General features: G+C 61.7%; 2 protein-coding genes, 1 long non-coding RNA gene and 1 other non-coding gene across 11 annotated transcripts in view; 3 read left to right on the top strand and 1 right to left on the bottom strand.

The window, feature by feature from the left end:
* Positions 1 to 9,170, top strand: part of VAC14 (VAC14 component of PIKFYVE complex) — a 124,684-nt gene extending 115,514 nt beyond the window's left edge. The window contains exons 18-19 of the mRNA XM_056824618.1: positions 2,698 to 2,848; positions 8,608 to 9,170. Coding sequence (XP_056680596.1) covers positions 2,698 to 2,848; positions 8,608 to 8,770 — 314 coding nt within the window. The 3' untranslated portion in view covers positions 8,771 to 9,170. The remainder of the gene's footprint in view (positions 1 to 2,697; positions 2,849 to 8,607) is intronic.
* Positions 3,935 to 3,989, top strand: MIR12315 (microRNA mir-12315). Its single transcript, NR_162847.1, has one exon. It is a non-coding gene; the product is annotated as a microRNA mir-12315 (primary transcript).
* LOC130458516 (uncharacterized) lies at positions 5,723 to 8,663 on the bottom strand. The gene is made up of 2 exons (XR_008917902.1): positions 8,527 to 8,663; positions 5,723 to 8,312 (listed from the first exon to the last, which is right to left on the bottom strand). It is a non-coding gene; the product is annotated as an uncharacterized LOC130458516 (long non-coding RNA).
* A 1,567-nt stretch (positions 9,171 to 10,737) lies between the features above and the next one.
* The window catches only part of MTSS2 (MTSS I-BAR domain containing 2), a 36,713-nt gene continuing 34,336 nt past the window's right edge, over positions 10,738 to 13,114 (top strand). For all 8 annotated transcript variants that reach the window (XM_056824661.1, XM_056824644.1, XM_056824655.1 and 5 more), the window contains exon 1: positions 10,738 to 11,007. In XM_056824661.1, the coding sequence (XP_056680639.1) occupies positions 10,939 to 11,007 (69 nt within the window). In that variant the 5' untranslated portion in view covers positions 10,738 to 10,938. The remainder of the gene's footprint in view (positions 11,008 to 13,114) is intronic.

Below are 13,114 nucleotides of genomic sequence, written 5' to 3'. Positions count from 1 at the left end.
CACTGCTTTAAGAGCACAGGTGTTTACAGTGTGGCTAGAAACACGTGCCCTGGAGTAGGAGAGCAGGGCAGGCCTGGGCACTTTGCCTGCCCCCAGCCGCTGTAGATGGATGCTCTTCTTGGTCTCCCTGCTCCCCTGGAGAATAAAGCTGAATGTGGAGATGGGGAGATTGTTGCTTCAACTCCTCTCCCATTCGTGTGGCTGGCTTGCATCATCAGTAGGCTACCACAGTGATCAGTGCCATGGAAACAGAGAGAGACCCTGTTTCCCAGAAGGATGCGTTAACAACCGCTTCTCCCAAGGGGCTTCCTCTCCTCTTCCCTTCTGGCCTTCTTTTACCAGGGATCCCAGCCCTCTGAGGCTCAGACTTGATCCAGGCCTCAAAAAGCCAGCAGAGATCCGAACTCACACCCAGCCCCTCCGTCCTCCAGAACTTTGGGTAGAGCCCTTGTCATCGGCTTAAAAAAACAAGCCATTGAACACCTACTGGGTACAGCCCTAGAGATGCTAAGAGGCATAAGTCAGTCGTGCTTCACAGAGCTCACTAGCTGATAGGACAAAGAGGATGCTGCCTTTTGTTGTCTTAAATGCCAGATGCTTGCTAAAGACAGGAACTAGTTGAACAGATGTATAAAGAAAAATCAGCAGGTGAGAGATTATCTCCTCTGGGGTTACCCTGAAGCGAAGAGTCCAAGCATCCCATCACTCTGAGGAAGGAAAAATCCTGAATTAGAAATTTCTAGAAACATCATTAAGACTTACAGCCCCAATGCAGCTGGGCCAAGGAGATGGTTTAAAAAGCCTTTCCTCCTAGGGACAGCTAGGTGGCTCCATGCATAGACCCAGCAGGTCCTGGGTTCAAATCTGGCCACAAATCCTTCCTAGCTTATGTGACCGTGGGCAAGTCACTTAACCTCCATTGTCTAGCCCTCCTCTGCCTTGGAGCCAGTACTCAGTATTGAATCTAAGATGGAAAGTAAGGGTTGAAAAGAAAAGGAAAGAAAAGAACCCTCGTCCTCCTGGCCATGTGGAGACACCTTCAACAAGTGAAGGTCACCTCGTGGGGAGAAGGCCTCCTCATTGTGGCAACTGAGAACTAACCCCCAGGCTCCAGAGCATGGACCCAGATACCTCTTATCCCCACCATGAAAGGCCAGGCCAGGGCAGGGGGCAGCCAGCATCTGAGCAAGCAGTGGTAAGCCACAGGTTCATCGCTGCCTTCACCCACCATTAAAAAGGCAGTTCCCCAGCATGCATCTAGCTGCCCTTCCTACGCCATGTTGACTCTTGGCCTGGCATTCCCCAAGGGGCAAAGGCAATGATTCTTGGATTTGCACTAACCTGGTTGTTGTCATGGGAATCATTGGAGGGAGTGCCACTTCAAGTGAAATATTGTAGGCTATCCTCAGATGGGGGACCCCAGAAAAGAAATGCTGCTTCAGGGAACAAGAGGCCAAATCAGATTTGCTTATCTAGGGTAGAACCAAAGTGTCAGCTTCTAAGAAGGAAAATCTGCCTTGCCTTAGACCCTCTCTTTGTTCACTAAGAAGGAAAGGCCCTCTCTGTCCTCTGAGGAAATTGGTTACGCTTCTCTTCCAAAGATGACCCCAAAAACTCAAGCTTAGACGTGGCACTGCTGATGCCACTCTTTTTTAGAAACAGACCTAGTGGGAAGGCTCCAGGTTCATCTCCATTCTCCTTTACCTTCCGTTAGCAAAGGAGGGTTTTCCCAACCTGGGAAGTCTAAGAGAGGCAGCATGTTGGAGTGTGATTTCAGTCTGAAGTCCAGAAGCATCCGCCAGCTAACTTCCTCTACACTTAGAAGCCAGAAGCTCTCACGCGCACGCAGAGAGAGTGTGTGTGTGTGTGTGTGTGTGTTCAGCCAAATATGAAAGCATTTTTCCATTCTGTCCTCCCTTCAAGCTGTCCTAATCCACTGCATTTCTCCCCAGATCACCCTATTTATAGCTCTGCCGTGCTGGCACGTGCAAGAGCAGACACAGGAATCTGTACAAGCATCAAACCCTCTTGTGAGGGTTGTAGCTGGGCACCTGGGAAAGAGGGAGTGAATCAGCACAAGATCCAGACCCTACCGGAGGTTTGGTGGGGAGCCAGGGGCTAGATCCCCTTCTTTGCTTTGGCCAAGATCAGGCTCCCAGTTCTTTCTGTAAAACACCAATTTGTCCAAGGGAAATAGCCAAGTCCCTGGCTTGCTTGCTTTTCTTTCCCACCTCAGACATCTGCACTTCCTGAGGACGAGGGCCTAGGGCAGGAAAGATGGGTGGGTCCTTCGGGTGGAAAGGAAGAAGAATATCCCCGTGACCCTGTGCCTTCTAGGTAGAGCAAGGCTACGCTTTTGTTGCCCTGTCAGGCCTGAGCTCAAGAACATGAGGTGGCAAGCCTTGCAACAGAAGAGCCGGCTGGATTCCCCTCATCCCAGGGGCACAAGGGAACTCTGGTGCAAGAAGGATGTCTGTATGATGGGCAAGGAGACTGCTCTCCCCACTTCCTGTGGGAAGAAGGACGAGAGGAAGTGCAGGGCAGAGGACAGACCGCTCCCGTTCCTCTTGCCCCCTCAAAGGGCTTTGACCTGGAGGCCTGGATAGAGAAGGGGGTCGGGGGAGGAGGGACACCCCACCAGAGCCGGAGAGGAGGGACCCGGTTTGCTTAGACCTTCCTTTTCTCCCTCTCCCTCAGATCTGCGCCTACAGCTGCTGGACGTGAAGAACAACCCCTACCTGATCAAAGCCCTGTACGGTCTGCTCATGCTTCTCCCTCAGAGCAGTGCCTTCCAGCTCCTGTCCCATCGACTGCAGTGTGTGCCCAACCCAGAGCTCATGCAGACCGAGTAAGTCCCTCCCCAGCTCCATCTGCCCAGGGCCTTCTGGGGGGCTGACCAGTCCACCCAGGAGCCCCCAGACGTCTGCAAAGCCATCGGCCAGCCGCTTCCCCCTCTGTGTCAGCGGTGTTGGTTCAGGGCAGAGACAGGCCACCAGGCCCAGGGCTGACTATGTGCTCAGGGAAAGCTCGGCCTCCTGGAATGGAAATAGCCAGAAGCCGTGGGGGTTAGCAGATCAGCACCTCCTGCAAATGCTTTTCTCAAACAACTCAGAGCCAGCTTTTGAAGGAGCCCTGACTGTGATGGAATCCAAAAAGTCAAAGGTTATCACAGAGTTAGGGAAAGGGGAGGTTTGGAGAGAAACGGGGCAGCACCAGCAGTGCCAGTGAGAAAAGAATGGCGGGCCAGGAAGATCGAGGCCTCCCTCCCTCTAGGCCCTCTGGTCCCCGAGACTGGGCCTCCTAGCCTTGAGACCCTCAAATACCAGAAGCCAAGCTGGAGCCCTTCACCTGCCTCTGGGGCAACCGGAAGCACTGGCATGGTGGGGGCCAGAGGATGTGTCTTGGAAGTTACTGAGGGGCCCCCAGGGGTGGCTGACTCCTTGCCAGGAGCTGGCCGAGCGGGAGCACAGCTCCCAGAATGCAGTGGGCTGAGGGCAGCCATGTCCCAGAAAGAGTGACTCTTGTAGGGGGCACCCCAGACAGGAAAGGCAGGGCCTGGCCTAGCACTAGGCCCCCCAACAGGGCTTACTGTCTCCAGCGGCCTCCAGAGAATCGGATTTTGGCCCCGAAGGTGGGGGAGAGGGAGGCTCCCACCCATGAGTCCATCCCTGGCCAGGCCCTGGGAGCCTGTTGGGTTTTGTCTATATTTGGTAACCCTTGGAGGGCTCTGCCTCATCCACAGGCATTTGGCATCAGAGACGGAAAATTTCACTTGTCAGGTCACCATGGAAACAAGCGGAGTCAGGGAGAAGATTTACACTGAATGGAGGGAGCCCAGCTTGAATCAGATGCCCCCATTTGTTTGGAATCCCTCTCTCCCCACCCCCAGGCCGCTCCCCAGGTTGTAGGATGTCTGAGCCAGCCTTGATGCAGCTACCACAGCCTTTTAGCATCGGCTTCTGTGGAGCCTGCTCTCTGGCTGTGGCGGTGGCCACCTCCCCTTGCCAACTATCTGACCTGGGGCGACTGTCCGTCTCCCCTCTCCCCCCTTACTGGAGAGAGCATTAGCCCAGAGCTCCCCGGCCTGCGCCCCTCTTGCCTTCCCCACCTAGCACTGCGGATGACGGGGCACTCTCTGCCAAACCCAGGGGAGAGCTCAGGGCCCTCGGACTCGGGCCGGCGAAGGCATTCCCTTGAGCGTTTTCCTTCCCTGGTCTCCGTCCCAGCCCCTTTCCTAGATAGAGTTCAAGGGCAGCGCAGCCACTCCACAGTTCTCTTCTCTCCCACTACGGGCAGCCTGTATAGCCATCCATTGCATGTTGGTGCCAACCGGGCAACGCACCTCCCCAGCCCACCCCCACCCCAGAAAAGCAGCTTCTTCTCAGGGAACGCTGGAAGGTGGAGTTCAACTGGGCTTTCCTGGGCTGGGGGCCCAGCATGCCCCACCTCCAGCCCTGCCAATGGAGCTGAGGGCCTGGTTGGCCTCTGGAAAAAGAGAAGTGAGACTGCATGAGTAGGAAGAGCCAGAGGGAGAAAGAGAGAGGGGGGAGAGACAGACAGAGAGAGAGAGACGGACAGAGAAAGGGGGGGAGAGAGAATGACAGACAGAGAAAGGGGGAGAGTCAGAGAAAGGGAGAGAGAGGCAAACAGAAAGGGGAGAGAGAGAGAATGACAGACAGAAAGGGGGAGAGACAGACGGACAGAGATGGACAGAGAAAGGGGGAGAGACAGAGAGGGAGAGAGAGAACGACAGAGAAAGGGAGAGAGACAGAGTGGGAGAGAGAGACGGACAGAGAAAGGGGAGAGAGAGAGAGAACGACAGAGAAAGGAGAGACAGAGAAAGGGAGAGAGAGAGAATGATGGACAGAGAAAGGGGGAGAGACAGAGAGGGAGAGAGACGGACAGAGAAAGGGGAGAGAGAGAGAGAACGACAGAGAAAGGGAGAGAGACAGAGTGGGAGAGGGAGACAGAGAAAGGGGAGAGAGAGACGGACAGAGAAAGGGGAGAGAGAGAGAACGACAGAGAAAGGGGGAGAGACAGAGAGGGAGAGAGAGACGGACAGAGAAAGGGGGAGAGACAGAGAAAGGGGAGAGAGAGAGAACAACAGACGGACAGAGAAAGGGGAGAGAGAGACAGAGTGGGAGAGGGAGAGAGAGCACGAGCCCTTGATGGAGCACCCAGTGCGGGGTGTCTGGCCGTGCCTCCCTCCCTCCACCCCTGCCCCCTTGCTGGCCTGTCAGCCGTCAGCCTGGGGCCCGATTAGCCGTGCCCTACATTCCATCACATTCAGCATCACGTTTCATAACAGTCGCCAGCCCACCCTCCCTGGGAGATGGCCACCGCGGGGCCTTGTCATTGTCCCACACCCCTGTTGGCTGCTTCATAGGCGGCCCCCCCGGCTGTCCTGGGCAGGGTTTCCTCTTCTGGGTGCTCTCCCAAGCTGGGCCTTCCAGCCTAAGGTGAGAGTGAGGGCCCATCCCCTGCCCAGACTCTAGTTCTGGCTGACCTCCCATGGGTAAAGCACCCCCCTTTCCTAGGGGCCACTTGGGAAAGCCGTAGGCCCTGGATCTGAGGCAGGCGGCCCTTGGCCGTCCGCCGTCCCTCCCGTTCCTCTCCCCCTTTGGTTGAATTCTTTCTGTGAAGGCCAGCCCTCGGCCAAGTGGAGACGGAGAGATCCCCTGGGCTGTGGCTCTTGCCTGCTGCGGAGCTGAGGACCAGACAGTCGAGGCAGAAGGCATTTATTAGTCATCTAGTGTGTGCTCCGTCTCGGGGAGACAACAAACACCCGTGCACAGCCCGGCTGGAGGGGAACAGTCAGGAGCCATTCACAGAGGGACGCCCTGGCGTCCAGGGGGCTGGAAAGGCTTCCTGGACGTGGACTTTTAGCTGGGATTTCAGAGGGACGGAGAGAGCTGGGGAGAGCCAGCCTTGGGGGAGCCACAGGAAACTCCTGGCGTCGGGAGATGGAGGGTCTAGTGTGAGTGCTGGCCCAGGAGACCCGTGTGCCCGGCGGGAGGGACGCAGGTGCCCGAAGTGCGCCCCACCAATAAACTCGACACCCTTTGAGGCCCCCGGCTTCCGAGCGAACTGCTCTGTGGGGCTGAGAGGAAGATGGCGGTTTCCCTCAGAACCCCCCCTACCCCATGGCCAGAGGCAGAGCAGCCGTCGCGGTCTGGAAAGCTTGGGGTTGACTAAAACTACGAGAACGCGTGCGGATGTCCGAGCCCGCTTTCCCTGAAGCACGGCCGGCCGGGCTCAGGAGCCCCTCCGGATCCTTCTGGCCCCCCTTCTTTTCTCACGTGAGCCAACATCTGCTTTTCACCTTGGCCTTGGGCACAAAGTGCCCAGAAATAGAAGGGGAAGCGGGTGGGGACCCGGGGGTCTTGGGAACAGCTGGGCCGGGCGTCGAATGGCAGCTGGGCGGCAGGGGTGGGTTGCCCAGGGAATGGGGCCTTCCCGTGTGGGAGCGAACAGCCCAGTTGGCTTTTCAGAGGCTCGCGGGTCCCGAGGGCCGTTTTCTGGGGGTGGCTGCTTCGTCCTTCAGGAACGTCCTGGGAGGCTGTCGGCTTCTCGCCCCCCGCCCAGAACCAAGGCGGCCTAGGAGGTCCTCTGCCCAGTGAGCCTGGGCCGAGGCTTCCCAAGGAACAGTCCGGCTGGGTCTAGAGGATGGGACACCTTCTGGCCTACGTGCTTGAAAAACAACCGAGTCACCCTCCCCACCAGGGTCTTCCTTGGAGGAATAGTAACCCCTCCCTGCCTTCCAGCCCCCACTCCTGGCACGGCTCTCGGCTTAAGGCCCCGCTGGGGGCAGAGGAAAGTGTACCCAGCTGGCCGCTGGCCATGTCCTCCCCACCCCCAGGCCTGGCGTGAGCTAACCATGTGCTCCCGTCTCCCTGGGAACCCCTAATCTTGTGGCCTTCTGGACGCGAAGTCCTTGGGTTGCCGGGGCGCTCGTGTGCGTGCGTGGGCAAGCTCTCCATGTCCAAGGTCCATGGGGCAGCCCGAGGCTTCCCAGCAGCCATCCCGGACAAGCCACTTGGCCTTGGCCTTAGTTTCCTCTGTAAAGCGGAGCTAACAACGGCTCCTACCAGCCAGAGGGCTCCTGAGGATCCAGTGAGACACCCCGCTCAGGGCTCCCCAGACCTGGGAGCGCCGTGGGTCACTGCTCCCTCCCCAGAAGCAGCCTGGGCATTCGGGGCTCCCCAGACCCTCCCTCAGGAACGAGGGATGCTCGTGAGGGCTGCCGAGGTTTAGGGCACGAATGTGGGCATGTCTGGAGCGCCAGGCATCTTGGGAAATGCCCGACTCTCCCAAAGGGCCCCGCTCTGGAGGCGGCCGCATGGCCCCATCTCTTGTCACCAGCCCAGCCAGCTCCAGGAGGGACCCCCAGCCCAGGCCGCCACCTCCCGTGTCTCCTCCAGCAGAGCCCCTACCCCTGCCTGGCGGCGGCCGGATCACAGCCCCCCCACGAGACCCCACCTCGGCTACTCCGGCCTCTGAGGCAGCAGCCTCCAAGGAGGCTGGGGTGGGGCAGAGCTGCGGTTTTACTTCGTGCTGAAATAAAAAATGTGAACTATTTTGTTAGGATCCCAGTGAGAGGAATAGAAGGCGGGCAGGAGCCCCTCCAGCCCTGGGATGGGCTTTAGAGCTCCAGGCCACACGCCCTCCTGTAGGCTGGCTGGGGGCCAGGATGGAGGATGGGGCTGGGGGCCAGGATGGAGGATGGGGCTGGGGGCCAGGATGGAGGACGGGGACTGAGGTCAGACGAAGCAGCCACAAGAGTTCGCTGCCCGGGTAGGGGTCGGCTGAGGTTGTGCCTCATCGTGCCTGTCCTCAGCTGCCCCACACCTACCGGCTCCAGCCTTTGCCCAGGGCCTCTGGCGGTCCCCCTCTGCTCCCTGCTGCTTAGATGTCGGTCCAGCCCCCTCCCCCAAGGGAACTCCTAAACAGGAAATGCTTCCCGGGGCTGCGGGCTCTGGGCTGTGTCCAGTCACGCCAGGGGCCCTGCAGAAGGGCGCCGGCAGCCCAGACGGACAGTCGCAGGCCCAGCGCGGCTCCTCTGAGCCGAGGGGGCATCTCTGGGTCCCTCGGCTTTGGCGGGGTGACGCTGCCACAGCCTCTGTCCCTGCCCCTACCAGGAGCTCGGGGGATAGTCAGGAAGACCCAAGTCACTCCACCTAATAAATGGCAGCCAGGTGGCACAGCGGGCACAGTACCGGCTCCGGAGTCATCCTCCTCTTCCAGAGTTCAAACCTGGCCTCAGATACTTCTAGGTGTAAATCATGTCACCCTGTTTGCCTCAGTCTCCCCATCTGTAAAATGAACCAGAGAAGGAAATGAACGACCCCTCCAGGATCTTTGCCAAGAAAACCTCCCACGGGGCAGCAAAGAGCTGGCCCAGAGGGGGAGGCGCCCAGATCTCGGTTCTGATTCTGTCTTGTTCTTGGATCACTCCTCCTCCTCCCCCACCCCCCACCCCTCGGGATAGCCACCCAGCCCGGCGCTCCCCAGGCCCCTGCGGGGCACCTTGTTCTCAGACCGTCAGTATTGGACGTTGGGGAAGAGGCCGGCTGTTCTTCATGGTGTTCTCTGTTTCCCTCTTCTCAGGGATAGTGTGAAGACAGCCCCGAGCTCCAGGAAGGGGGATTCCCCCAGCATTGATTATGTGGAACTGCTGCAGCACTTTGAGAGGGTCCAGAACAAGCACCTGGAGATGAGACACCAGCGGAGCGGGCGAGGGGACCACCTGGACCGCAGGATCATCCTCTGAGCCCCCAGCATGCCCAGCTTGGGGGTCAGAGGCTGCTCAGGGGCCTGGTAGGGGCAGAAAGCCAAAGGGTGGTCCTGTGGACCATTTGTGGCCTTCACGGGGTCCTCTCTGGAACCCCAGCTGGGAGGTGCTTGCACTGCCCCTACAGCCAAATAGGAAGCCCGTCATTCAAGGGCAGAGGAAGAAAGGCTGCTCCCCCGTGTTGCCCGCCCAGCCGCTGCCCCCCTGACCCCAGGAAGCCCCTCTGCCCCCCTCTTTCTAGTGAGCCCCTTCCATTTGGATTGAGAGCAGAACTCGCTGCCTCGGGCTTCTGGCTCTTCCTCCAGCCTCCACCTGGATCCTAGGTTTGTATGGAATGATGGAGATCTCCCGCATCAAATAAAGGAATGATGGTAAATTCTCTCCTGCCTCCCCTTCTGTGCTGCGGCTCACTGGCTCAGTCAGGCTCCCCGGGCCCAGGAGGTGCCCCTTGGGCTGCTCTGCTGAGGTTAGACCCGAGGCTTCACCAAGGTGGCACAAAAGTGGAGGCCTCCAGGGGGAGGTGACTTGTCCAGGGTCACACCACTAGGGTATTCCTGGGCCAGGACTGCTGCTTGCCTCCATGCTAGGCTCTCTGCTGTCTTGCTATGCTAAAAATGGGGATGGGGACCCACGTGAAATTCCCTCGGGCCAGGCCCCTGCGTGCCCTAGAGGGAAACACCCCCAGGAATGCCCCAAACGGAACCAGGAGTCCCGGCAGCCTGGGCAAGATGGACTGGCAGCCAAGCACGAGCTGGGGGGCCCTCGGGGGTCCGTCTGGGGCGAGCCCATCCCAAGGTCCTGGGAGCCAGTTTCTCCGGGAAGGGAAGCCACTGATGAGTATGGTGGGCAGGGTGGGTAGAGGCCAGCAGGTGAAGCATTGCCAGAGCCAAACGGGAGTGTAGCGCGGGGGCTTCAGCTTGGGTGGCCTCCGGTGGGGGTTGGGGGCAAAGGACCCCCCAGATCGCCCTCCGAGGTTCTCCCGTGCGGCTAAGGGGCTTGTCCCCCTGGGTCCCCAGAGGAGCGGGAGGCTCGTTTGTCTAAGACATCCCCCGGCCATGCTCCGACGCCATCCCCAGCCCTAGCACCGTGCCTGGAGATGCCCCCAGCCCCTCTGATGGGCCGGCAGCGGGGGACTGGTGCCTGCACACCTCGGCCGCCAGCTGGGGGGGTCGCCCTCGAGGGGCCCCGCTAAAAAGCTCCTGGCTCGTCCCGGGTCTTTTTGTGCTTTGAACGCGGGTCTGCGTGAAGGGAAAGGAAGATGCCCTTGCTCCCCTTGGCGCCCCCGCACCTGGCCCTCCATGCCGGGGGCTGTGCCCCCTCTCCCCGGCTCCTCGATAGAAGCCCACGGGGCCCTTGGACGCGCTGTGTCCCCCTCCATCGGGTGCCTGGAGGGCCGAGCCTCCGCGGAAACCAGCGAGGTGCCGCTGGGGGTCTCAGGGGGATGGAGCAGCAGCCCCGGTCTTCTCCCTGTGGGCCCCTTTGTGCCACCCCGCACCCCTGGCGCTGCGGGACCGAGCTCACCAAACCAGTAGGGCAGCCCTGGGGCTCGGATTTCAAAGTCCTCATTCCTGGTCGTGAATGGGCCTGCGCTGAGCTCGGCCTTTCCCACAGCCGCCCCCTCCCCTCCGCTCTCTCGCTCCCTCCCCCCGCCCGCCGGGTCCCTCCCCCTCTCCCCGCGCCCATGTGACGCCGGAGCCTCCTGGGCTCGGATTACCGCCCCGCTCGTTCCCCGCCAGTCCCCGGGATCGCTGCGCTGCGCTGCGCTGCCCTGCGCCCCCGCCAGCTCCCTGCGCCCACGGCCGCGGGGGATCGGACGCGGGCCGCTGCGGGCCCTCCTTCCCGGAGTGCGGGGGGCCGGGGCCACCAGCCGAGCGGAGAGGAGTCCGCCGGCGGCGGGAGATGGATGTGGAGGGCCGGCGGCTGAGCGCATCCCCGGCCCGTGGGGCGGCCGGCCGCTGAAGCCCAGCGCGGCCAGAGGCGGGGGGCGCCCGGCCGGCCGCCCGCGGGGCCCGCCGCGCCCAGGCTCGCCGGAGCAACCCCGAGGGCTGGCACGGCTTTTTGTTCCTCCTCACTCGCCGATTCGCAGAGCCCGAGGAGCCGCGCCCCCGGCCCGCCCGGCCAGTCCCGGAGCCTGCGCCCCGGCCGGCATGGAGACCGTGGAGAAGGAGTGCGGGGCCCTGGGGGGCCTCTTCCAGGCCATCGTCAATGACATGAAGGTAACGGCGGGAGAAGGGGGGCCCCGCCCCCTCGCCGCCGCCCCCCTACCCGGACCGGGAGCCCCCGCCCCTCTGGCCGTCTGTCTGTCTGTCTGACTGGACCCAGGTGTGCTCGGCCACTGTGTCTGTGGGCTCTGGGGAGGGACTCGGCGCGCGCGCGGGCGTGTGTGTGTGTGTGTGTGTGTGTATGTATGTATGTGTGTATATTGGGGGGCTGTCTGGGGGGCTGTGTGCGCGCGCGCGCTCTCGCGGATGAGCGCGCCGTGGCAGTGGCAGTGGCAGTGGCCGTGGCCCTAGGCCGGGCTGGGGCTGCTGTCCCTGTTGTCTGGCTCGGGAAGGCAGAGGGAGGATGCTGGGGCGGAGGGACGGCCGCCCGGGTGCGCCGGCCTGTGGCTGCTGGACAGAGCCCTTCTCGGTGGGCCGGCTGGCAGCCCTCCCCGCCTGCCTGCCGAAAAAGGCTGAGGTGGGGCTGGGCCGGGGGGAAGGGGGGGACGGAGGGAGACCGAAACCTCGGTTTTCCGGAGGGGTGGGGGTGAGGGTGGAGGCGACCCCCGCCCGGAGGAGGGGAGCCCTTTAAATCCCTGGGCTCCGCTGGTTCAGACTGGGCGCCTCCTTCCTTCCCCTCATCCTCTTCCCCCATCCCCCTAACCCTCCCTCCCTCCCTCCCTCTCTCCTTCCCCCTTTCCCCCCTCCTCCCCCTGGCTCCTTGCTGCAGCCCCGGAGCCCAGACAATGCTGTCATTGCCAAGGCCAGGGGGGAAAAATAATAAAGCCGGGAGAGGGGACTTAACTCCTTCCCCCCCGGCCTGCTCCTGGCCAAGCCCCGGGGCCGGGGCCGCAGGACCAAAGTCCGAGCACATGGATCCCGCGGACCGAAGGGCCGGGATTGGTTGTTGTTACTCCGGGCTTCCCCCTCCCCCCAGGGCCGGAGGGGAGGTGGGGGAGGGGCGGTCGAGCCCACAGTTTCCCAGGCCCGTCCCGGAACTTGGGAGCAGGGGAGGAGCTGGTGGACTCAGCTGGGACAGCAAAGCCCCCCGCCTGCCCCGTCTGCTGGCCTGAGAAAAAAGGCTTCAGGAGCCCGCACTTGCCTCCTAGCCCCCCCCCCCCCCCCCCCCCCCCCCCCCCCCCCCCATCTGACTGGCCCCATTCCATGTTCTTGAACTGTCATCCTGCCTCTCTCCCCTTCCTCCGAAGCCGCCTCTGCCCGCACGCTGGAGCCACGGGGGTCCCCCACTGGAGAGCCGGGGCCAGGGCAAGCTCAAGGTCACGGAGCCGCCGCACCCCTCCCGGGCCCCCAGGAAGCCAAGAGGAAGGGGGGACCTTTGGGAAGGCAGAGCCGCCAGAAGTGACCCAGGGGAGGGAACTGAGGGCCAGGAAGTTGGGGGGCTCCAGAGCCCTCTGGAGAGAGGGCAGGAGGGGCCGTGGCCTCTCTTTTCTGGGTCCTGAGGAGGTTCTGCTGGGGGAGGGAAGTCCCAGAAGGCCCCCAGGGCCCCACAGCACCCCGCCAGCCCTCCTGTGTCCTGACTGCATACCCTCAGCTGGGGCGGGACTCCGAGGAAGCCCAGTGTTAGCAAGGTTGTGGGTCAGGCCAGCCCCCCCCCCCCCAGAACCGGGGCCCCTGGGAGCCTGGCACGCAGGGAGCGGCAAGATGAAGGGGGCAGGCCTGCCTGTACCACCCCCATCTCAGCCCCTGCTGCTCCGGGACTGTTTGGCCACTTCTCGGATTGGGGGTGGCCAGGGAGGCTTCTCCCCTGGACTGGCGTCCCAGCAGCATCGGGGGAGAAGAGAGAAGGTGGCCAGACCCCATCTCCCCCCGCCGCCCCCCCACTGGGCCACAGGCCCACCCTGGTCGGGCTTCAAGGAACAGCCCAGGGTTGGGGCGAATCGAGCTCCATTCAAACCCTGGGCCTGTTACTTGCCTGAATGGCCTCCTTCTCTCTCCATCTCAGTTTCTGCCTCTGCAAAATAAGGGAAACACAACGGACTGAGGATCCCATCCGGATAGCTTTCCCCAGCCCCCCCCCCCCCATGTTCAGCGCTTCGACGCATCTCGTTCTTTGTGGCCCCATTTCTTGGCAAAGATATTGGAGCCGTTGGGTAATTCCTTC

This window comes from Monodelphis domestica, chromosome 1, assembly GCF_027887165.1.
Source record: "Monodelphis domestica isolate mMonDom1 chromosome 1, mMonDom1.pri, whole genome shotgun sequence".
In the NCBI taxonomy this organism is placed as follows: Eukaryota; Metazoa; Chordata; class Mammalia; order Didelphimorphia; family Didelphidae; genus Monodelphis; species Monodelphis domestica.
The sequence above is the reverse complement of the archived record's forward strand: the minus strand, read 5'-3'. Positions and strand labels throughout refer to the sequence as shown.